This window comes from Leptosomus discolor, chromosome 3, assembly GCF_034619465.1.
Source record: "Leptosomus discolor isolate bLepDis1 chromosome 3, bLepDis1.hap2, whole genome shotgun sequence".
Classification (NCBI taxonomy): Eukaryota; Metazoa; Chordata; class Aves; order Leptosomiformes; family Leptosomidae; genus Leptosomus; species Leptosomus discolor.
Window position 1 is genome coordinate 44840129 of NC_141393.1, and position 23008 is coordinate 44863136.

Below are 23008 nucleotides of genomic sequence, written 5' to 3' on the forward strand. Positions count from 1 at the left end.
CCCCTCTCCCCCCGTATGAATTTTAACTAGATGGGGTATTTCTTTTAAAATTCCTGAGAAGAAAAAGTACAAATCAAATAATATTAGTTCGTGTGTTTGTATATTTATATATGCTCACCCACACATATACATCTGTTAAAATCCCCAGGTATTTTTAAACTAAAGTTCAGGAGACAAGGGGGAGAAACGTGAATGAGCATTCAGGTGCTTGTTCTATACAGGGAGACTGCTTTAAAATACAGTGGCCTGCTTGTCCTAGGCATCTGTTTGTGGGCAAAAAGAGGGAAGCATTTCCTTTATCAGAGTTAGATATGCTCCCAAGCACTGGGGACTGCTGGAGTGCCACTTACGCATCTCCCAGCACAGGGCACTTTCTAAAGACAACATAAGCTCATGGATTTCTGTCCACTCGCACTTAAATAGCTCCCTCTGATGGACATAGCTCACGATTGGCCTCAACCAGGCAAAAGAGGCCAGGTTTGGATACTGGGAGACACTGGCTAGAAGCTCTGGTGGACCATAGTCTGTGGTCAGAGAGGAGATTTATGTGGCCTGCTGATCTGATCCAACCTGTCAGTTCCCATCTTTCTAGCAGTTAAGCATCAGCTGCTGTCCCTAATATAAAAATCTCTTTTTTTCAGTACTTCTCTGTATATACTTCCCCTGTAACTCCCCTGTGCATATTGCAACGTTATCCATGATAATTCATCAAAGAAAAACAGTTCAAAATGGTGATTTTTGGGTTGGGCAGAACCAGGCTTGTAATGCCTTTAGCCAGGGACAGAAAATGTGTTTGGAAAGTTTTTCTCTGATATAACAAATATTTCCACTGAGCTGCAGAACCTCAGCACAGCCTCAGGGCCTGCTGACATCCTGCCTTTCCTCTCCACCCACCTCACACACAGCATTACACTTCCATTCACTCTGGACTTAAATGCCACTAGAGGACTCACAAGCCTGCCCTTGTGTACACACACTCAAACATCCCATCCCTGTCCTGTTCATCCAGGCACAGTGCACACACGCAGCCTGCCACACGCTCTCCCACCAACCCACACACATGCAAACCACTCCAAATGGAATCTAGATTTGTAAACTGCTGACCACATCCATAAACAAACTTGTTTAAAATTAGACTCTTGCAGTAAACAGTGGGTAGTATGAGGAGCCTGGGGAGAGGCTTTCTGCCAACTCTACCCCTGACCTGCCCTGGCCCTTCCTCTAGATCCCGTGTTATATTTACTTTGGAGCAGCACAGAGACAAGCTGGGATACAGCCTGGAGCCCTGACTAACTTGCTCCCTTTCCTCCTCTTGCAGTTCCATATAGTTTGTTCCTGACTTGGATGAGTTCTTAATCAGTGGCAAGAGATGGAGAAGGAAAGCATTTTAGACTTTGCGAACTAGTTTTGTGTTCAATTTTAGCTTTCATGCTCCACTGTTTTATCCATGTGCTAGCCTAGCCTCCGTTCCCTTGAGAAGAATCTTGTTCAACAGAGTGAGTGGCCTTTCATAACCATCCTGACAGAAGAAGCCAGCAACTTATATGGAAATGGATGTTTGTCCCTGCATAATATCTGATCTGAATATGCAGGGTGCCGTAGTGTTGTTCTTATTTCCTGTTGGTGCTATGTACAACACAGAGCAGGGAATGACAGGGATGACCCTGGAGGATGCTTTGCTGGTTATAGCCCTGAGTTTTAAGTCACTTTTTGTTTTTTCAGAGTTCCTGGAAAGTGTGGCTGCCATTTATCAAGATCTACTGGCTGGTAAAAATCCAAACACTGTGATTGTGCCAACGTCATCCTCTGGGCAACATCGGCAGCACCAGCCCCCAAATGACTGCAGCCCACTCGATGGGGTAGAGGCATCTCTCTTCTACCAGTGTCTAGAGTCTTTGTGTGACAGATCAAAATACAGGTACGAATGGAGTTCAAAACACAGATTTGAAGTCTGTGTCTCTGGAGACCCTTTGTAAGGTTGGAACTGTGAAGAAATACAGGACTTTGAACAAGCTGTAACTTCCAAATAGATCTCACTGGAGAAGGATGAAGGGAGAGAACATAGCCAAACCACTTTAACAAAAGAAGAGAAACAATTTCATGGATCTAAGAAACATGGGATTTGAGCTGATTCTTGAAGTAATGGATTGATTTGGGTCTCTGCTTTCCTTCTCACTTCTGCATTGACACTTCCATCAAGGAGACATCCATCTACCATCATGAGTTAACTAGAGGAGATAAACAAGTGCAGTTGTGTTCTTGGGTATTGAAGCATAGGAAAGGCCCACTGGGGTGGATGGAGTTTGAAGCCTTAGTACCTAGACAAGATCACACTGCTAGTCTGTACCCAAGCCTATGATGGAGCTGGTCTCCAGTTACAGATCCCAAGCACAAGACTAGCCTTAGTTCAGCAGGGGATAGAGCAATACCAGACCTTATGGTATAGCTCTGACAGACACTTTCTTCATTGTTTCTTGCAGGTAGTGAGCACGTGCCCTGCTAGGTCATGGGCTAGACCACAAGACTCAGGATGCAAATTCCACCTGATTCCTACTTTAGGTGCCTGAATCCAAATTTGTGATCTACAAAATTACTGCTGAACTGCTGTCCAGTACTGTAGATATCTAAGCATGGAGATGCCAGGTTGTTTTGTTCTTTTAAATAGCAAACGCTCTATTACCTGTATATCCCAAGAGCTTCAGATGGGAAGGATACTGTGAGCCCATCTGGTAGGTCAGGCTCTGCACAGCACTATGAGGGAAGCCATTCCCAGCCTTTCATCCAGTAGCTCAATACTCAGCCAGGCTTTGGTAACCACCTTTGCCTGAGGGATCACCAGCCCATACCCTCATCTCCCAGAGTTGCCACTACACCACAGACTGTTCAACACTTCCTCTTTATGAGGTAGTTTTATTTTGCCTGAAATCCTTTAAAGAGTATTAGTCAAGAGCAAGAATCACTATGATGATATTGCTTAAAAGTCAGTGCCAGAGGTTAAGGTAAGTGTAGAAGGGGACATATCAATTTAGTCCCCACCTGAATACTGTTTTCTGACATATTTAGGCTATCATTGGAGAGGTTTTCCTGCCCCTTGGATAGCTATCACTGATAAAAGGATAACAACATAACAACCCTCATGAAGGTTTATTGTTTTCTAAAAGAAAAGATTTCCCAGTTGATTTTTGAAAGAATATGCTAAGAGTTGAGGTGTATATGCCTCTGAATCAGTCTAGGCTTTTTTCTGTGTCCTTGGAATGGAGACAGGTAAGACTGCGCCTGTACCCCAGCTCAAACATCTTGCTTAACAAATGGGGAGCAGATAGAATGCTAAATAAGCAAGCTAGTGGCTATCTGAGTCAGGGCAACTTGACAGTGTTAGGGTTTATTTCTCCAGTTTGAGCTGGGTCTTGGAAAAAAAGATGGTAATTTGAAAAACAAGGTGACCTCTTTGTCTCTCTTTTCCTAGCTGTCCACCATCTGCTCTTGTGAAGGAAATACTGAGTAGTGCACAGAGACTGACCTTCTATGAATTCCTTATGGCACTTGCAAAGGATCAGAGGATCAACAGAGCCCTAGGTAAGACTCCTGTGAGCTCTAGATTTTCAGTCATTCTGCATTTCTGTGGAATTTCCTCTGTAATTATGCCCCAGATTTTACACTGTCAGGAAGAGAGTGAGGGAAATTTTTTAATCTTTTTGTTGATGGATTAAACTTTAAAAACGTAACACTGTGCCTTACTGTCTGCTTGAAGCTGTGGAGCTTCCTCAAGAGTAAAATTAGATACAAAATGCTGCTGTAAGATAGCAATGTTTTACCTCTTCAATAGCTGATCATTTTAGCAGAACCATTGTTTTAACACGTTTGGCTATAAAGATTGGGTAGAGGTGGTCAGGAGACAAGTAAGGTGGCTGACTGCTGTCAACAGTATTGAATCGAAGTCACATCCTATGTTTTAGCCCTTTATTCTCCCACAGATTTTAAGTGACTGCCCTCATTTACAGGAAAAGGAGGCACACCTAATGGGAAAACCTCTGCTGCCTCCTTGGCTCAAAGACAAAGCCCAGTCTTTCCCAGCTCTTCCCCATCTTCCCTTACGGCAGTGTGATCTCACTAGTAATCTATGGCCTGCTGAAAATCCGGTGGTATCATAAAACACAAACTGTTACAAAATTCTGTACCAGACTGCTGTGGGAACCAGAGGGATTATGAAGCAGCATCTCACTGCTTGTTTCAATGTTGTGCTGGTCAATGATGTTCTAGAGCAAGGAAGCCAAGTATTGCATTTGCAAAGAACAGTATGTAATCCACACATAATTCAGACTCAAAATGCCATATTGCCTCCATATGCCTTGCTTGTTCTCTTCGTCCTCTTGCAAAAGGGAACAGAAATGGGGTTTTGTGTTTGACAAGGCTGTATCCAGGAGGTATGTTTAAATGTGGGGAGGCCCAAACACTCATCTTCACTTATCTCCACTCAGCAAACCATCTGGCGAGTAACAGTAGGCTTTTTCTGTCTTTGGGTAGATATCCTCTCCCTTCTAGGCTTGAGTATCTGCCAGTCCTTATATTACAAAGTCAAACTTCAGTGAAAAGGTGTACCTTACCTGAGGGCTTGTTCTTTTGCACAGGTGTGAGTCACAGTAGAGTAAAAGTGTCCCCTCCCTGTCTGAGCCCCTTTTTACAGCAAACCATTTAAGCAGCTAATGCTGCTCTGGGGCAGGGCTGCTTACCCAGCAACATGGAGATTATATATTAATGCAGGAATACAGTCCTGCAATCCCTTCTGCAAACAGGCTTAGGAAGCAGTGTATTCACTGGGGAGGGTGTTGCCTGGATTGCAGCAAGGAAAATTTTTTTCCTTTGCCCTATAAAATCCACTTCTAGTTGAGTGCAAAGAAAACGGATGAGCAGAAAAAAAAATAAAAATCCTGCCCAGAGCTTCCATCATGCCATCTACAAAGTGTGTGGGTTTTTGTTTTCATTAACGTGGGCCTGTCCCCCGGCCCTTTGCCAGCCTCCTGCCAAGGCCCTTTTCAGAGGAGGGGCAGCAGCCACAAGTCTGACAGGTGCTAGTGTCTTGGCAAAGAAAGGAAGATTCTTTTCCTGGTGTCTTTTAATCTCTCCTGAAGGGTGATTTCAATAGGTTTTGGTCTGTAGGGGATCACAAGCTCCCCAAAGCCCTTCAGTGAGGGCACTTTCAGGCAAAGGAGCGTGCCTTCTCTCTTGTCTCACAAAGCCAGTAGCCCACTGTGGGAGGACATTTATGAAATAAGGGACATGTGAACAATCCAGCCTTTCCAGAGAATACGAGCTGGGACGTACCGGAACTGCTGAAAGCATAAACAACTTCTGGTGCAGGGGGCATGAACATCTTACAGGTGCAGGAGAAGAGACAGCCACCATTAATGATGCAGTTTTAATTTCTTGAAGAAGATGGGTGTGAACATTTGTGAACATGACTTGAACATGACTCGTAATGTGGCCAATCAGGTTGGACTATGGGCTGTTATTTGCAATGAAGCCAATCAGTATTTATTGGGTGTGGTCAAGGGTTATAAATTGCACTGGAAACACGGAAATAAAGGTTCACTTGTTAGATCACATTGGTTGTGTCAGTGTCCTCACGCAGCTCCCGCAGCCCACCTTGAGGAACAGGGGTAAGGATTAGAGCTGCTCGTTCAAGCTGAGGCAGCACTGTTGAGTTTGTCATGCACACTGGAATCTGCAGCCTAACTCCAGTGTCAAATGTCAATTCATGAATCCTTTAAGTGTTGTTTACTGGCTCTCCCAAGTAATTCTTGTGCCCTAGAGACCTCACTGTGCATTCTGCAAATGCAGAAACAAGTTAAGCTTTAGCTGCTTATTCTTTTGAGACCATGAAAGGGAGCATGCTGGGGCATTTCTCTGGACCTCCTGACAGTCTATGTTACAGTGCCAGGCTTTCCTGTTCATTTGCAGGAGGGGAAGATCAGAACTAGAAGTGGGGGAGTCAGTTCTGGTCTAAACTGGTTCTGATTTTTAGGCACTCATTCCTATGTTTTTGATGACTGCTGCCAGCTTGCCTGTGTGAGGCAGGTGGCTCTCCAGCCCCTCCTTCAAGAGCAAGGTACCAGGGCCGGAAACCAGATTTGTGTCCCCACAGGGAGTACAAAGCTCCTTCCCAAAGGTACTGAGTGTAGCACCCAGGTCTCCTTAAAAACAAGAGCATTCCTCACTGCACTGTTGGTACAGATTACCGAGTGGTTTTTTTTGTCCTGGTGCGCAGTGGCACTATCCAGGCTGTGGTAGGCAATTCCTGTCATCACCTCACCCTCCCACGACCCCTGTACAAGGTGGAGTTTGTTACAGAATTAGGAAGGAGGGCTTTTCTCAGAGGCCCATCTTCCTTTCTGGGCTTTTCCTGAGGTGCCAGTGTCCTTTCAGAGAATGGCAAGGATGACCAACCAGCTGTTCCGGTCCTGAACTACACCATGTCCTTCATCTTGAACAGGGTTTCAAATGTGAAAAGGAGCATGCTGACCTTATGCTGAGAGAGGGTACCCGATTACTGGCCCAGCCTTTCATGCTGTCACCCAGACAGCAAGCAATGCTAGAGCACAGTCTGCCCACACTTACCCTGTAGACTTAATGTGCACCAGTCAGGCCTGACTTTCCTGAATTGCAAGGAAAACAAAAATCTTACATGTGGAGTGTTTTGATCCCTAGGCTCAGTGCACCACAAGAAAGGCAGGTGGCACAGAAGTATACATCTCCCTGGGTGGTATAGCATACACTTCAGGCTGTGGGACAGACAACAACATATCTATTGCTCTGATAGGATCAGGGCAATTAGCAGAGGCTCGAAGTTGACAGACTGTCATCTTCCTGACAGTCAGTACTCAGTAGTTTTGTATAGTGAATGAAAACTGCCAGTCCATAGGGCTCTTCAAGTTCTCTGAGAGGTGAGACTACTTGAAAGTGCCTCCCATTTAGTCTGAGCTCAGCTACAGTCTGTGTGAAGTACACAGAATAGGGATCATCATTCTTTATCTTGTCCATGATCCTCAACATTCAGTGTTTCTCTAACAGGTATAAGGAAGAGCCTTCTCTGTCTGGCACAGCAGATTTTGGATGCTGCTATGGCTTGAGCACTTTTCCTTAAAAATTAATAACCTAACTCTGCTCTGATACTTTGTGGTTTTTTCCAGGGGCTTTGCCAGATAAAGGAGAATTGTTTCTGGACCCTGCCATGGATCAGGAACTTGAGAAATTGTAAGTGGAGTTGCCTAAAGTAGCAGACAAAAGAACCAGATTAAAGGTAGCGTGCTAAGGAAGACTTTAGTAAAGTACTGTCCCTATTCCTTTGCTCTGCTATAAAACAATAGAGGAGCTAACAGAGCAACCTGAGCAGAGAGGGCCTCTTTCTTTGGAGTGTCTTGTGCAACTAACAAAATCATTAGAAAAGGCTTCAGAAACAGAGGACAAAAGTGTGCCTCAAAGAGGGATCTAGCAGAAGCAGCAGTCTCTTAATGAACAGGGAAGTTTTCTTTGGATGGTGAAAACTAGGAGTATAGGAAGACACAGGCTTAGCCCAGGAGAAAGATCTGTTCAAACAGGAAGAAAGATTCACACAGTGAGTCTAGGGTACTAGTGCAAGGTGTTTCCTCTCTGTGCCATGAACACCTTTCCACCCCTGTGCTAGTTGTGAATAAGTCTTCCTCCCAGGTTCACTCCAAAACTGCTACAGTAAAGGTTGGAGATGACAAGTTAGGCTGCCTAGCATTTGTCTTTTCTCTTTCAGGGTAGCTCAGGTTTCAGGGCTTTCTGTCTCCGGTCCCACCAGCTCCAGCGGGGACACAGCTAATTTGCCTGTCCGTAACTCACCCAGGATTAACTCTCCCTGGAAACCTTTACAACATCGGCGAAAAATGGATGCTGAGAGTGAAGGCTCCAATGAAGAGACAGACTCCTCTGAAAATTGAAGGTTGTGAGGGTGGGCACCGTTCCCATCTTGGGTTTCTCCAGAACCCACTAGAGGAACAGCACCTCCTCTTAGAGCATCTGCTCTGACTGTGTGTTCTGTCCACATCACCATTGTGTTCGTGGCTGTGCCAGCCCCCATTACCAGGTCCACTCATCTCTTCCCAGGAAGAACTCTGCCTTTTCCCTAGCTCCAAATTCGTGCAGGAATAGCAATTCTGCAGAAGAAATTTCCAGATGCAGAGTTATGCTACCCTCTGCTGGCAAGCAAGACAAACCAGCAGACGCTAGCTTTGCCTCCACTTGGAAATAGCCAGGTATCTTTCACCACGGCTCTCCTTCATGGTTCAGCAGGTGCTGGAGCAGTGGGAGTGTTAGTGCAGGCTGCTTGCCAGTTTTGTTGTGTAGCTGTGTTCAGGCTTGGCCTAGGCACTGGAATGGTTAAGTCACCAGCATGCTCCATTATAATTATTCCAAATAAAGCTGCATCTGCATATGATCAAAGGTAGAGAAATTCTGAAAGTTCCTAGAAAAGAAGGGCTCAGGTATTGCCATGCCACCTGTCTCTGCTTCCTCTTCCATGTGTCCAAGGCTTGCCAAAGCAAATAAGCTAGACTGCAATAAGCATTGCATGGTGCTGTCTGGCTCCTCTGCTGTACTGAGTTCCCTTCTGTAACACCTTCTACTGCCTCCAACAGGGTATGAAGGTCATTCGGAAAAGCAAGCTTCACCGTGATCGGAGGAGAGAGCAAAAAGGTCTTTAAATTCCTTGGCCCCAGGTACCGTGGCTTGCAAACATACAGAACATCTGCTGGGGTCAGGTGGACAGAAGCACTAGAGGAGAGGGAAGCAGTTATGAAACAAGTCCCGGGTATTTTTTTGTGAATATTGGCATTGTTGTAGCATCACAGCATAGCCCTTACAACTACATAAAGTAGCATCTCATTGTGTTAATGGTAACTAACTAACTGAGCAGTTTGGCCTCCACAGCCCTTAATGCTTTGTCAAAGCTAGCTCCTGTGTCTCAGCTTGTGTAGACTAGTTATTGCCTGGGGAACTTCAGCTTCTCTTGTGGGTTTGGAAGCCTCCTTGCTTATCCTGTTCATAAAATGCTGCAGTGTGGGCTACCAAGAGCTGGTAACGCAAAGCTTATAGTGGCTCTAAGATGAGTGGATTCAAAATACACTGGAGTTATTTTAAGACTAATCCTGTAACTACTGCCGAGGCTGTACCACGGCCCCACCTGTGGACGGAGTGGGAGAGAGTTATTTATTCCATTTATTAACGTGCTCACTAACTGCACTTTCTCTCCCAGCCATCAGTGAGTGACTGTGACAGCCTGGCAATGCAATAAAGCACGCTGCGTAGGGCCACTGCTGCGCCTGGGCTCTTCTGGGCTGCCCCGGCCCCTCCTCAGGGCGCTGCCCGAGTAAGACCCTGGGGGAGTGGTACCGGGCGGACAGGAGCAGCACAGGGCGGCGGCGGTACTCGCGGGCCCCAGCCGCCTTCCGAGCCCCACCAGACCCTCGCCTCAGCCTCGGAAGGCGATGATGCCACCGCCGGGGCAGGCCCATCCCGCCAAATCACCCCTCCTGCCCGGGCAGTGCTTGCGGCCGCGCAAGCGCCAGCTGCCTCCGGCCGCGACGGCAGGCGGGAGCGCTGCCGCCCCTCGGAACCTCGGCTGCGCCACGGATTCTTTGCCCCTGGGCGAAGCCCCAGGAAGGCCCAACTCTACCCGCCCCCCCGGCCCCACCGCAACGACATAGCAACCCTTCCCCTCCCGCCCCAGCGCTGCAGGTAGTACAGGCCCTCCAGCGGCCCCAGAGAGGGCTTCAGAACAAACAGCCCCAGCCTCTCTTTTCACTAAGAGGGTGTAACTAGCCCTTTTTCCCACCCCTCAAACCCATAGTCCAAGGACGAGAAAAAACATGCTTTTTTTAAAGCCAGAGAGCCAAGCCGAACAAGACTAAAATGACGGTCCTCACTCACTGCTGCACTTCAGAAGTTCACCTCATGGTGAAGACAGAGGTTCAGGACTTTGACCTTGGCCCAAAGCTGGGCAGCAAAATAACCAGGGATCCAAGAAATATCTTTACAGTAATTCTTTACCTGGGACTTTCTTGCTGATGATGCGTATGTAATTAGAAGCTAAAAAAATAATCTTTCCTTTGTTTGATTTTTTTTCTCCTGCATCAATATATGCTGGTTTACAAGACAGTAAAAAAAGATTATCCCACGGTCAAAGTCAGACCCTGCAAATACAGAGGACTCCACAGCACCATGGATTGGGAGCACTGAGCAGAACAAAAAACCAGTCATGGCCATAGGAACCAGATAACACAATGATCAGAAAAATAGCCTTCCCCTTTCCTTTGTCACTTGATGAGCTAAGATATGGACCGAGGACAGGAGCACTGATGAAGGGAGCCTGGGAGTTCTTGTCATCTTTTACAGCAGTGAGATTAACCCTGCAAGAAAGCCTGTCTCCACTGGCTAGTAGATAGCAGTGGGTATGAGGGCACATTGAATTTTAATAGAGTGGAATCCAGAGATATTTGGAAAGCATCCTGGGCACAGCCATGTCCTGACCCCCTCTGCTTACCTTCTCCCCTCCCCACCCACCCCAGACAAACTAAAACAATCCTGCAGTTTACTCCAGGCAGAGGTGGCATCAGTACGTCTTGCCGGCTTCCCTTTTAGTTGCAGTCCCTGGGTCATCAATATGAGCCATAACGATCCTGGGGAGGAAACACACCGAGACACCATGCTACAACACTTCAGGCAAACTCCAGAGACAGACAAGGTCTTGAGGTCTTTGGGATTGGAATGCAGTGTAAGGTTACACAGACAGGACATTATGCAAAGGCTGGAAGTAAAAAAAGAACTTTTTAAGTTCTGCCTGAGATTTGTGGGAAAAGGCATATCTGACATAACAAGATATCCTGTTTAGCTGGAGAGTAAGGTTGGCCAAGCAGAGTTCATTGGCCACCTGGAATGCTCAGCTATTGTAGTGAAGTAATCAGCTACAAAAGACAGGTCTCTACCTGGGACTTCCCACATAACTTGAAAAGATTACTATAATTCCAGCAGAAGCCTGAATATGGTGAAAATCCCTGAGCATGACTGAAGGTGCCAGAGCATAACCTCACCTGGAGGGAGTTCATCACCCCGTTGGCTAGGACAGCCATCTTGCCAGCAACTGATTTCACTCCTTGCTTGAACTGTGCAATGTCAGCTGCAGGCAGGACACTTCCAATTGACACGCCACCTACAAGAACCAGCAGGAGTTGGTCTGGAGTCCCCCAGCTCCAGAAAACACCCTGACCCCTCCAGATTAGGTCCTCTAAAGCTGCCCCCTTCCTCAGCCCGCTGAGTGCTAACAAACCTGAGTGCACATTCTCAGCTTCTCCGAACAGGTCTGCAGAGCTGATGGCACTGCTGCCTGAGAGCTGCTGCAGTCGGGATCTGGCTTCATACTACAGCAGAAAACAAAAGAAAGGAAGGGAACAAAGTAGGACGTGAGCAAACAGGAGGAGATGAAGCCAGAGCTGTACCAGCTTAAGCCCTGCAAAATGCATCTACCTCAGCATCTGTCTCCCGCCCGAAGAACATATCTGAAGAGATAGCTTTAGCCCCTGCAAACTTCTGCCGAGCCTCATTGGATTCCACAACCGATGTCCTGTTCTCTGTCTCCCACCTACTGGTGGGTCTGAGGAAACAAGAAAGGAGATATCTCGGCTTAAGCTCACCAATGCAGTAAAGAAACAGACTTCTCTCTCAGACCCCATGCGATCAAAGGAAAGCAACAAATCTTCAAGTGTTAGCTACCATTAGGGTTCTCCTCACTCCACCTCAGGACAGCCAGCACTTGATGACCATAAAGGCTGTATCAAACTCAGGGACATGACAGGCAAAAAAGTGCCCAAGCCTCTTTCACTTAAGGCCCTTTTGCTTGAGCTTGTCCATGCAAGTTATCTTCTGCAGCACAAGGCTCCTGTCATAACACAGCAGCATCTCTCCCCACAGCTCCTAGACCTATCCCTTTGTCCCACACACAAGGAAGATACAGTAGCAGTGGCACGCACTTTACCTCTCTGAAACTGGCCGAATACTGGAAATGGTCACCTCAGGTTCTTCCTCTTTGTCCATACCCCAGGAAGAGTCCGTTTCCCATCGCGAGCCAAATGCATCTTCAAATGAGAAGGGATTATGTTTGTACCTAGGTACCAAAAATAGGTAGTTTAAGACAGACATTAAATTCAGGAATAAGCCAAAGACTACACTAAAGCTAAGTCTTACTTAGGGGGTCCAGATGTGAAGCCTCCAGCATCTTCAAACAAGTCCAGCTGGGAGCGGGAAGATTTTGCAGCCAGTGGCGTCTCCTGCTCAATTACTTGCATCTCAGACATCATCGAGTGTGAAACAGAACTAGCACAACAAACAGGCAGTCAAAGCTGATAGGTCTGACAGCATCCAGCCTCTACAACCAGTCTGCCTCAAAACTGAATCTGGCCTTCACAGCAGGGCAGATGCCACAAGCCTTGAGGGAGAGTTGTGGGATGCCAGCCCCATTCATGACTTATCTAGCTTATCTTGACTCCCTCAGAAGTCTTGAGCTGCCTTCTTAAGGGAAGTATTGTGCAGAAGGACATCTGTCAAGCAGCAGGGCTCTATGGATAAACACTGACAGTTCACACACATCTTTGGAAAAGCTCAAATGAAAACTAGAACCTCTGAATAGAGTACCCATCCTTCTGGGGCCCCGAATCATTTTTGGACATAGTCCAGCATATAAGAACTTTAAATCAGCTCTTTATCTGTTACAAGAGCAGCGAGCTACTGCCTCCAGAAAACTTTTCCAGAGCAGGATGCTTCCAAGGCACCTGTCTGTCCTATGACATCCACAGCCAAGTACCTTCTAGACACCAAGCCCATGCCCAGCCTCTCTGCTTGTTCACGCTTCTTCCCTTCAAGGTTCTGAAGTTTCTTCTCTTCCTTCTTCCGATCTAGCTGCAGCTCCTGATAAGCCAGTCGCATTGAGGTGACTCTAAAGGAAAGAGCTATGGTGGGTACCGGCTCATGATCCTCCCCCACTGCCAGCCTATGCTGTGGAGGGGCACGGGAGACAGTAACCCCAACAATCCATCAAAACACCAATTTCCACAACAGCTCTGCCAAAAATCCTTGCATAGAGGCTACTGCTTGTCTTCCCATCTCACCTCCACTGGGATTCAACTCTTTTTTGGCTAACCATGATTTCCTTACTGTAAGTGTGTGCCCCAAACCCCTCCCAGACAGAATGCCCCATCCAGTTCAGCCTTTGCCTGTTTCAGTCCTGTCCAAAGGGCAACAGAAACACAAAATACTTGCAAATCTGCTCCTTAAACTCTTCCAGGGATGCTAATTTGGAAAAAATATGTCAGTAGAACTTGTGCCCTGCTCTAAGGGCCATATTGGCTTATAGATACTGCTCATCCTATCATGCATGTTCCGTACTCACATTAGGTGGTCCTAGGGTGAACAGCATTAACCTATTACTTCTGCCTTATGTACGTAAGGTATTTAGCCCAAACAGGGCACTTACATGGACTCCTCTGCTTGTTTCCTGGACTCCACTGCCTGCTGCTCCCTCAGCTGCTCTGCCACCTGGGCTTGCCGCTCAATCTCACTGAAGCTCTGGCTGCTCACTTTCTGGGCTCCAAGACCTTTTTTTGCACCCAACTTGAAAAACAAAACACACACAAAAAAGCCATTTCTTCACCCTAGATTGTTCTTTGTAGAAGAAAACCAGAATCCTACTCCTTGCTGCACTGATCAGGCCTTTGGTCTCCCTATGCAGTCACAACCTACAGACCCAGTAGAGTTTGCAACTAAGTATGGAAGAACACCCAAGAGTTAACCCACCAGTGGCCAGTGCGAAGATATCAGCCACGTACACTTCAGTCCATAACGAGTAATGATCCAAAACCTAATTGGCTTTTGTCCATTAACATACAAGCTATCTTTCAAAACAAGCAGTGATATAATCAAAGCTCTCCCTTCGCCAAATGGATCTCTCAATACACAGCTTTGTTAAGGGCAGGAAGCAAGGGCCAGGGAAAGGACAGCAGTAATATGAGACATGCTTTACCTCCTCTCCGTAAAAGAAGAGCTCAGACATACCCCTTTCTTGGCAGCTCCTGGCTTCTTCTTTCCAATGAGCGAGGACTTAAGTTCTGCAAGAGGAGGAAAGCAGCAAATAAGCAGAAGTGAAAGAATTTAAGAAGCCAAAATTAGTCAGCAGCCCACACGAACATCCACCGCAGTCCAGCTGCTATAAAATACAGGGCACACCATGCAGCTTCTCATCAGAAGCCTGGGTGACTTCACCCAGCAAAGAAAGATGCACTTAGAAGCTCCACAGTTGCAGGCTGGTGGACTAAAGAAGCATGTCCATTGCTGGAGAAACTTGTAAGTGGATTAAGACCTTTGAAAAGCTCCTCCAAGTGTCATGCAGTTGGTGACCCTGTCCAGCAGATATCAGGGCGGACAGAGAAAGACTAGATTTATTCCTTACATAAATCCAAGAAAATGCAGCTTCAGAGATATATGAAGGTCAGTGCTTCACCAATGCCTTAGGGACAATGAAGCAAGAACCCTGAAATCATGTTTACATGAACAGACTGACAAAATTAACCTAAAGTGCAGCGAGCTGTAAAAGCAACAGGTTCCCCAACACCTTGCACCAGGAACCTGTCACTCTGAGGGCATGAAGCATGCCACACTTGTAAAACCAGCCAAGGTCCAGCCAAGCAGCAGATGCCTGGGGAAAAGTTTAAGAACAAAGCAAACAGAGAGGGACTGCCTAGGACATTTTCCCAGCTTCCAACATATAGCTCCAAAATCTTTTATTGCCTTTGTTGGGCTTTTGTTCCACAGAAATGTCTCTCCACTTTCTACAGCCACATGACTTTTCTCAAACCATACTTCAAATCATTCTTGACAGCCTTTCCTGTATCTTTTCTAGTCTCACCATAAATTTTTGAAACAGAGGGGTTCAAAACATTCACACTACGCAGATTTTTTCAGTTCACTGTTCCCAACGCTTAATTTGGGGTTGGTTTGGGTTTTTTCTTTTTTAGTACTGTCAGGAAACATTTAACAGAAACGTCAGTAAGATCCCTTTCCAGATACAGAATAGCTGGTTTAGAACACAATATGATACATGGAAATTTTGGCTCATTCTCGCCCTCCAAGCATAGGAAGCTCAAGTGAAGAGTTGAAGACAGAATCACATAAGGGGCAGGCAGAGCTGTCACAAGCAGCCAGTGCAGGCCAGCTGTTAGCCAGTTACCTCTGGCAGGAGCAGACCCTTGTGTTGATAGATACATGGACATGTCTGAGGAAGAGACATAAAACACGGAGAATGAATAGACACTTGAGGACACAGGCTTTCTACCCAGGATGAACCCACTGTGGGATAGTGTGCTAGTTATGGCTGCGATAGAGTTCTCTTCATAGTAGCTGGTATGGGGCCATGTTTTGCATTTGTGCTGAAAACAGTGTCGACAACACAGGGATGTTTTAGTTACTGCTGAGCAGCGCTTACAGAGTTAAAGCCTCTTCTGCTTCTCATGTCACCCCACCATTGAGCATGCTGGGGGTGCACAGGAAGCTGGACCGGGACAGCTGACCCCAAGTGACCAAAGGGATATTCCATACCATATGACATCATGCTCAGCATATAAAGCTGGGGGAAGAAGGAGGAAGGGGGAAGACATTCAGACTTATGGTGTTTGTCTTCCCAAGTAACTGTTATGCGTGATGGAGCCCTGCTTTCCTGGAGATGGCTAAACACCTGCCTGCCAAGGGGAAGCAGCGAATGAACTCCTTGTTTAGCTTTGCTTGTGTTCGCAGCTTTTGCTTTACCTATTAAACTGTTTTTATCTCAACCCATTAATTTTTTCTCATTTTTACCCTTACGATTCTCTTCCCCATCCCACTGTGGGGGGAGTGAGCAAGCGGCCGTGTGGTGCTCAATTGCTGGCTGGGGTTAAACTGCAACAGCCAGGAGCACACTCTCAATAAGGAAAGAAGCTCCAGCTAGATTCTCTGTGTGCAGCCAGGACAGTAATGGCAGGGGAGAATCAGATATACCCTGTTACTCTAGAAGCTAAAAATTCACTTGCCTCCAAAGCTTCTGAGAAAAAAAACAAACAAACAAACAAAAAGAGCAAACCAAAACCCAAAACACGCAGCCATGTGGCCTTGATCAGCCAAGTTATAGATATGCTAATGACAAGCTTTGTCCAAAGCTCAAAAAATGAAAAGAAGCTTTTGGGAAGGCAACAGCTTTGAACCCAATCATCCAAAGGAGGAGGAAACCTCCAGTAAACTGTGATTTGGTTTTGGAGCCTCACTACTGGCTCCACAGGAGGATAAGCTCCTTTGGACGTTCTAGAAATTGGCTCATCAGTTCCAGCTCCACTGGATTTACTACTGAACAGTGGGTGTAAGAGCAAGACTGATCTGAGAGACAGCGAAAAGTCTTACTTACCTAGAAGAGGTTTAGGAGACGTGCTCAACAAGTCAATAGAGGGGCCCTGGCTGGAATCTGTGGGCACAAAACCAGAAGAGAACCTTCAGCAGAGATTCTCAACCCCTTTCTTTTCACTGTGCTCACAGTTCCACTACATTCATAGATCATTTCCAGTCTCACCAAATTCAAGGGATAGAAAAGAGTCTTCAAACAAATAATTATGTCTGGAAGCAGGGAAACAAGGCAGCTAACCCCCAACAGTTTTGTGGCAATTCAAGAAAAGCGGAGAACTGGTCCGAAACAGAGCAGTGTTTTTAGAAGTCTGATGTTTAGTTAAATTAGCAGAGAGTGCCCAGAGCTTCCACTCCTTTAAGTCTGAACCAAAGGAAAAGCTCAGCCCTTCCAACTGTGGTACAGAAAGAAGTGTACACTCCTGGAAATGAAGTCAGGTTCTTGGGAAAATTATTGAGCAGGGAACTCACTCAACACTTCACTGCCTTCTGATGACTTTGCTGCTTTTTCCACTTCCGAGGAAGACTCTGCAGGATTCTGGCTGGCATCTGCTACATCCCAGGTACTAGAAGACTGCAAGGAGATGCTCATTCCAGTGATTTGCAGAACACAACAATCCTGAGTTTATTTCAGGTTTAGTGACCTGTATTCAGTTTTAGGCTAAAGGAAGCATGTTCCAAACTCCAGGCTATGCCTTCATTGAAGATAAGATAACATATGGACAAGTCCACATTCCCTTAGCAGAGACAAAAGAAAAAACCCAGAAGCTAAGCTGAATGGAAGGTCAGGGGGAATGACAGCATCAGTCAAGAGTAGTATCAGAGCTGGCTACTGTGAGGACTTCCCAGGTTAAAGAAATGAGCTTAAATCTGGGAGAAAGAGTGTGAATGAGTTTCCCTGGAAAAAAAATAATCTCTGCTTCCACTGTCCTTATTTCCATACAGCCAATTCTCATGTTACTCTATTCACTTGATAAAGTCCACCTAGCATTGTGCAACAGTCACCCAAATCCACTTTACCAGGGTCTATGCACTGAAAAGCTGACTAAATGAGAAGTTCAAAGTAATAGCCAGTCCTTGCTTTAACTGTACAAAGAGACCACGCATTAATGCGGCACACGATGTGTTTTTCATGGAGCAGTTGGTAGTTCTGAGTATTCCTTCGAGATAAAGATGGTCTCGAAAACAAAGAACATTAATATTACAGGCCGCATGAGGAACTGTTTAGATCTGTGACTATGTCCCAGGCTGATGACTGAATCTCAGTTCTTCCATGTCAGTACTGAACGAGTATACAGCTTAAAGCCCTTCCAAACTAAGTGGGACTGCTCCTGGCTGAACAGCTGGCTATCTGAGAGCTGTTAAGACTGTCTGGTTTAAGCAGTTGTCTCACCTGTGTGTGCTCCATGAAGAAATCAGCATCACTTTTGTCAGGAGAGTGCCCAAGGGCCCCACTCAGTCCATCTATAAGCAGCTGAAGAGAGGAGAGGGAAAAAAGAAGATACCCTACAAGACTAAGCATCCAGCACTACATGTTTAACAGTACAGAGCTGCTTAGACTTACATCAGTGCCATATTTGGCCATGGCAGCACTTGCCAGCTGCCGAATCTTCTCCCTGTACATCTGGGCAGCTCGACTATTATACTTAGCGTTGGCATCTGTGGTAGTGCAGCCATGCTGGCGGAAGAAAGCAGTCTGAAAAGAGAAGAACATTCAGTCTCCTGACTGCTGGATTATACTCAAGCAAGCATTAGACATAACTCAAGCTCAACAGAAAAAGGAAATTTCCCAGAGGCAGGGGATATAATACTGAGCACACAGCATGAACCAACCATTCATTGATCAGCTTTCTCCCAAAAGTCTCACTCCAGGCCCCAGAAGGCTAAAAAAAACCCATCCCCGTCCTCCACGGGAGGATGCTTCTGAGTCACAATGCTGAGCATGAGCTTTCAAACTGATCAGTATTACTAACTCCTTTCCTTTAAGAGGACCCCATCTCTCATTTAAAAAAAGACGTAAAGAATTAACAAATCTGGATACCAGAAAGCAATGCAAAGGTCACAGCCTGACTTCCAAGCACAGCTGACAAACACCTCCCCTCATGACACATTTCCAAAAAAACCCGGAGAGGTTGGTACCCAGAAAGCCACACAGGAGAAAGGGACAAGAAACAGAGGATGTGAATTAGCAAGAGGGAAAGCAAGCAAAACGTCTACAGAGGCTCCTCACCGCATTGGCGTTGCTGCCCACTTGCATACACCTCAGCTGGAACCAGTTCCAGTTAGAATCCAACTCTGTGGACCTGCGCAAGAACAAGTTATTTCTATTAATAATGTGCAGGCATGCCAAATGAAAAAGCAAGCTCTAAGCTAGAACGGTCAGATATTCCACTAGCATAGGGGACAAAAGGGGAAAGAACATCTTGGTAACTTCTTTGCTTCAATAAGAAATTAATTTGAACTTCTAAAGTGAGGAAAAAAACAACAGTTTCCACTTCACATCAAATAGCAGTGCCCAAACTTAGATGACCTCTCACTTGTGTTGCTTAAGAGGGCGGAGCTTGAGCTAAGAAAGCAAAGCCAACAACTTTCATTCCACATGTGATCTCACCACAACATGAGACTCATATTCAGCCCGTCTCACAGATTAGGCCAGAACACATGACAAAGCAACTGAGAAAACAATCAAGTAAAGCCAAGTGACAGAGTACGTCTCGTACCAGTTACCACACTTATCTCTGAATAAGCAAAGGTCCCAGTTCTGTTACTTATAATGCTAACTTTTACAAGTATGGAAAATAAGATCAATAGGTTGAAAATCCAACACCATCTTCCTCACCAGGCTGATACAAAAAAGATTAAATAATGGTGCCCTTTCTGCCTTGCAAAAGAATTTGCAAGAAAGATCTCCATACTGCTGCTTTACTGGCAAGATCCACAAACCACACTCTTTCAGCTTCTACAGCTCGGTTTCTGCAGGGTTAGCGAAAGTAACACGTTCCACTGAGGCGCTTTCAGAAACTCCATCTTGGAAGGGCTAAGTAACCTAAAACCTCCAGCGAGCAAACCACGTAAAACCCGAGGTGACTGCTCCGCGATATCGCTTCTCCCCGAATCCCTGCGTGTTCCCACGGCAAAGAGTCACGGCTGCTCCAGGCCTGCCCGGCCGTCACCCCCCGGCCGCAGCCCCCCGCTGCCCACCGCGCACGGTCCCGAGCCCCACGCACCTGATGAAGCTGAGGTGCACGCCCAGGGACCTGTGGACGCCGGAGCAGTCGATGCACAGGAAGACCCCGTAGGTGATGCTGGCCCAGCTCGGGTTCTTGGCGCCGCAGTCAAAACACGACTAAAGCGAAAGCAGAAGGACGGCCGGGCTGAGGCGTCGTCTCCGACAGCTCTACCGCAACCCAGTGGCCCCGTCCACCGTAGCCCAGCCGCTCTCCCCAGGGCCTCCCCGCGCCCCAGGAGCCCCGTGTTCGGACGCCCCGCCACCGCAGCGCGGCCTGGAGCCCAGCGGGGCCTGGTCCGAGCCCAGGCCGCGGCCGCAGGGAAGCAGCCGGTCTCGTAAGGGCGGGAGGCCGCCCGGCGCCACCCCGCTACCTTATTCGCCGGCGCTGCCCGGAGCCGCTTGAAGAGAGTCTGGATCTCCGTCTTGCTCGGCTCCACCGCCATGATCTCTCCTTCCCAGACACCACTGCGGCGACGGGTGCTGGCCAGGCCCAATCGGCGCAGGGGTCGGGCCGTAGTACGGGTGCCGTTTGAGCCCGCACCGGCCCGCGGGCGGGCCGCCGCTGGGGTCAGCCCCTACCTGCCCCGTCGCCATGACAGCGGGGCCTGCTCCGCCGTTAATAGCGCTCCACGCGCAGCACCCGGCGGGGCTGCTCACCGGGAGTCCCCACCTTCCCCAGCCTCAGGGGCGGCCCCGGCGTCCAGGGTAGGCGTTTCGGGTCAGGGCCCCTCCTCGGCGCCCTGGGCTAGGCCGGCTATCACCCGGTCCGCGGCTCCGGCCTGGTGGTCCCGCGGATTTTCGCCGTTGTTGTCTGCAAACCGCTTCCTGACTGTAAACGTGAGCGGGGACGTTTCAACGCCTGAAACCCTCGTCAGCTCTGGCTGCTCGCCATGCTTCCCCCAGCCCCTTCACGAGGCAAATATGCAGCAGGAGGCAGCGGCAGTCTCGGGGAGCACGGCTGGCCCTGCCCTTCCTCTTGGAGGGGCCACTGCAGGCCCGGACAAAGAGAGAGGCTTTGCAGAATAGCAGAGGCAATGCCTGCCTCGGGTCAGCTGCTACCCGAGAAGCTCAGGTGAGTGCGTACGGGCATCACCTGCTGCAGCAGCTGGACCTCAGGCTGCTAGGCCTGGTACACTAGCACAAATGAACAGGCTTGGAAATTATTTAGTCAGCTGGAGCCTTCTCAAGAGCAGCAAGCAGCACTGCCTAATCCTGTGCAGTAATCAAGGTAGAGAAGTTGTTACTTCAGACAAAAGATAGTGTCAGGGCCTTAAAGTGCTGTATTACCTGCCTGAAAGCAGGAGGGAATGGACTAGAAAGTCATTCAGTTATAATGCAGAAAAACCAAGAACAAACATGGTTGTGCTTTGAACTAAAAGTCAATGGCACATAGCCCATTTCACGGTTCAGCAAAAAACAAAAAACAAACAAAAGTGACTGCAGAGCAATGAGAGGTTCAGAAGGACAGTAAGAAAAGCTAATCAGCAGCATAGTATTACCGAGATGGAATAGATTGTGATTTCCTTACCTCCAAAAGGAGATTGGTCTGTAGCAGGAGCTTGTCACTAAAAGAAACAGTTAAATATACTAATATTTGTAAAAGAAACAGTTAAATATACTAATATTTGGACAAGACAACTTTCAGTTTAAATTTAAAGGCTTTCCTTTCACTCATTTCCATATTTTTCCAGATATGTAAGGTAGACTGTAGAATTCATTGCAATGGGAACCTAGGACCCATGAGCTTGGCAAGGTCCATAAAGGCTTTGGACATACAGATGCAATCAGGAAGAACTGAATTGTTGGGCAAAAAAACACTGCAGAAAAAAACCCTGCCAGGTTTAGCAGGTGTGTGAAGTCTTGTGTTCTGGGCATCAGCAAAGTTCTAACTACATGATCAGAGTGAGACCTGATAACAGGAGGCACGTTGCCTTACAGTAAGATGAGAGGCTACTGATTCAAGCTGCTCTGAGATGAGTTTCTGAACTGGGTAGTGAAGCTTGATATGGCCTGCCAGGGATCCTTCTTGGCAGCAGTCTTGTCTTAAGTAGCCCCTGGTGTCTATTGCTGGTATGCTGCTACCTTAATTGTGCCTACGTGCCCATTTCTGGGATTACACAAACAGTATAGGGGAATCAATTCAGGTAAAAGTAATAGATAGCTTTTTCCTCACAGCTATTTTTAAACCTGTTGAGTTCCCTGATGCCATTCATGGTGCAGCTGTCCTGGCAGTGATATCAGAAGAGCTGATGTCAGTGTGCAGCAAGGGCTGGCTGCACCCTAGGAGAAAGAGAGCTGTGAGGGGAGTGCTCCCAAGCCCAGCATGCCCAGGCCCTCACCAGCCATTTACAGTACCTAAGCAAGGAGAGCCAGGCAGGCCCAGGGTAGTGGCCAGGTTTGACCAAGAATTGAGATAGCCAGGCAAGCTCATGGTGATGAGGTAGTCCATAGCCAAACTGGGAAGTCAATCCAAAGGTCAGGATCAGGCCTAATGATTGCTAGACATGGCTGGTGACAAGGCAAAACAAGCCTGGGGTCAGGCTGGTAAGCTAGCCTACAGGTCAGGATCAACAAGGCACAGTCAGAGACCACTACTCCTCCAACTTAGCTCAGACAGGGACAGGTAGCTCTGGGCTGAGCTTGAATCAAAACACACCCACTCCCACGCTCATGGGCAGGGGATGTGGGTAGAGGCCCCAGGTGAGGCTGCTCAGGACAATTAAGGCCTGTTAGGGCACCCAGGGCCCTGACAAGTGAAGCTAGGCAGAAGGAAAGGAGAGGAAGTGTATGGTGCCAAGGTGGAGGCTGTGTAAGCTGCATCTTGTGCAGAGGAGCAAGTTTGGGTGATGAATGTGCATTGGGAGTGGTGGTGTTCATGTTGGCTGAAACAGTCTCAACTTGAGTTGCTTGCTTCTGCCCTGTCACCATCTGTTGTGCAGTGCTGCTCTCCTCCTCTGCTGGCTTTGTTCTCACTAGGTCTGTGTTTGGCTGCGTGATTGAGATACCGTGCAGGGGTTAGGAGAGATAGAGTCTGTTCGTTCTGGCATTACCCCAACTGGGGCTTGTGAGAGAAAAATGGCATGTGCCCAGGAGGAGCCAAGTCAGTCTCAGAGGCCAATAGGTCAGTGTCACACTTTGTTTCCGCCCATCTGTGCTAAGAGACATGGGGAGATACAGTGCAGGCTCTTCTTCTCCCTGGATGGTGTACAGTTTTTGTTCACTGTGCTGTGTCTTAGGAAGGCTTGCTACAGCAGGGCTACTCAAGCTTCTCTACCTCAGCTGGGTCCCTTG

At 47.5% G+C, this 23008-nt stretch overlaps 2 protein-coding genes across 4 annotated transcripts in view; one reads left to right on the forward strand and one right to left on the reverse strand.

Moving 5' to 3' along the window:
* CSTPP1 (centriolar satellite-associated tubulin polyglutamylase complex regulator 1) overlaps nucleotides 1-7961 on the forward strand; it is a 78444-nt gene extending 70483 nt beyond the window's left edge. The window contains exons 6-9 of the mRNA XM_086462998.1: nucleotides 1723-1918; nucleotides 3467-3576; nucleotides 7188-7251; nucleotides 7781-7961. Coding sequence (XP_086319124.1) covers nucleotides 1723-1918; nucleotides 3467-3576; nucleotides 7188-7251; nucleotides 7781-7961 — 551 coding nt within the window. The remainder of the gene's footprint in view (nucleotides 1-1722; nucleotides 1919-3466; nucleotides 3577-7187; nucleotides 7252-7780) is intronic.
* A 2636-nt stretch (nucleotides 7962-10597) lies between these two features.
* Nucleotides 10598-20181, reverse strand: ARFGAP2 (ARF GTPase activating protein 2). Of its 3 annotated transcripts, XM_086461986.1 has the most exons (17): nucleotides 20089-20181; nucleotides 19716-19834; nucleotides 18719-18791; nucleotides 18053-18184; nucleotides 17882-17962; nucleotides 16960-17062; nucleotides 16496-16552; nucleotides 15293-15337; nucleotides 14122-14174; nucleotides 13544-13680; nucleotides 12875-13006; nucleotides 12259-12387; nucleotides 12050-12178; nucleotides 11542-11668; nucleotides 11345-11435; nucleotides 11109-11227; nucleotides 10598-10697 (listed from the first exon to the last, which is right to left on the reverse strand). In XM_086461986.1, exons 1-17 carry the CDS (start codon nucleotides 20158-20160, stop codon nucleotides 10677-10679), a joined length of 1620 nt encoding a protein of 539 aa, XP_086318112.1. In that variant the 5' UTR covers nucleotides 20161-20181; the 3' UTR covers nucleotides 10598-10676. The 3 variants fall into 3 exon arrangements, with proteins under 3 accessions (XP_086318112.1, XP_086318113.1, XP_086318114.1); XM_086461987.1 differs by lacking the exon at nucleotides 15293-15337; XM_086461988.1 differs by lacking the exons at nucleotides 15293-15337; nucleotides 16496-16552.
* Between the last annotated feature and the right edge of the window lie 2827 nt (nucleotides 20182-23008).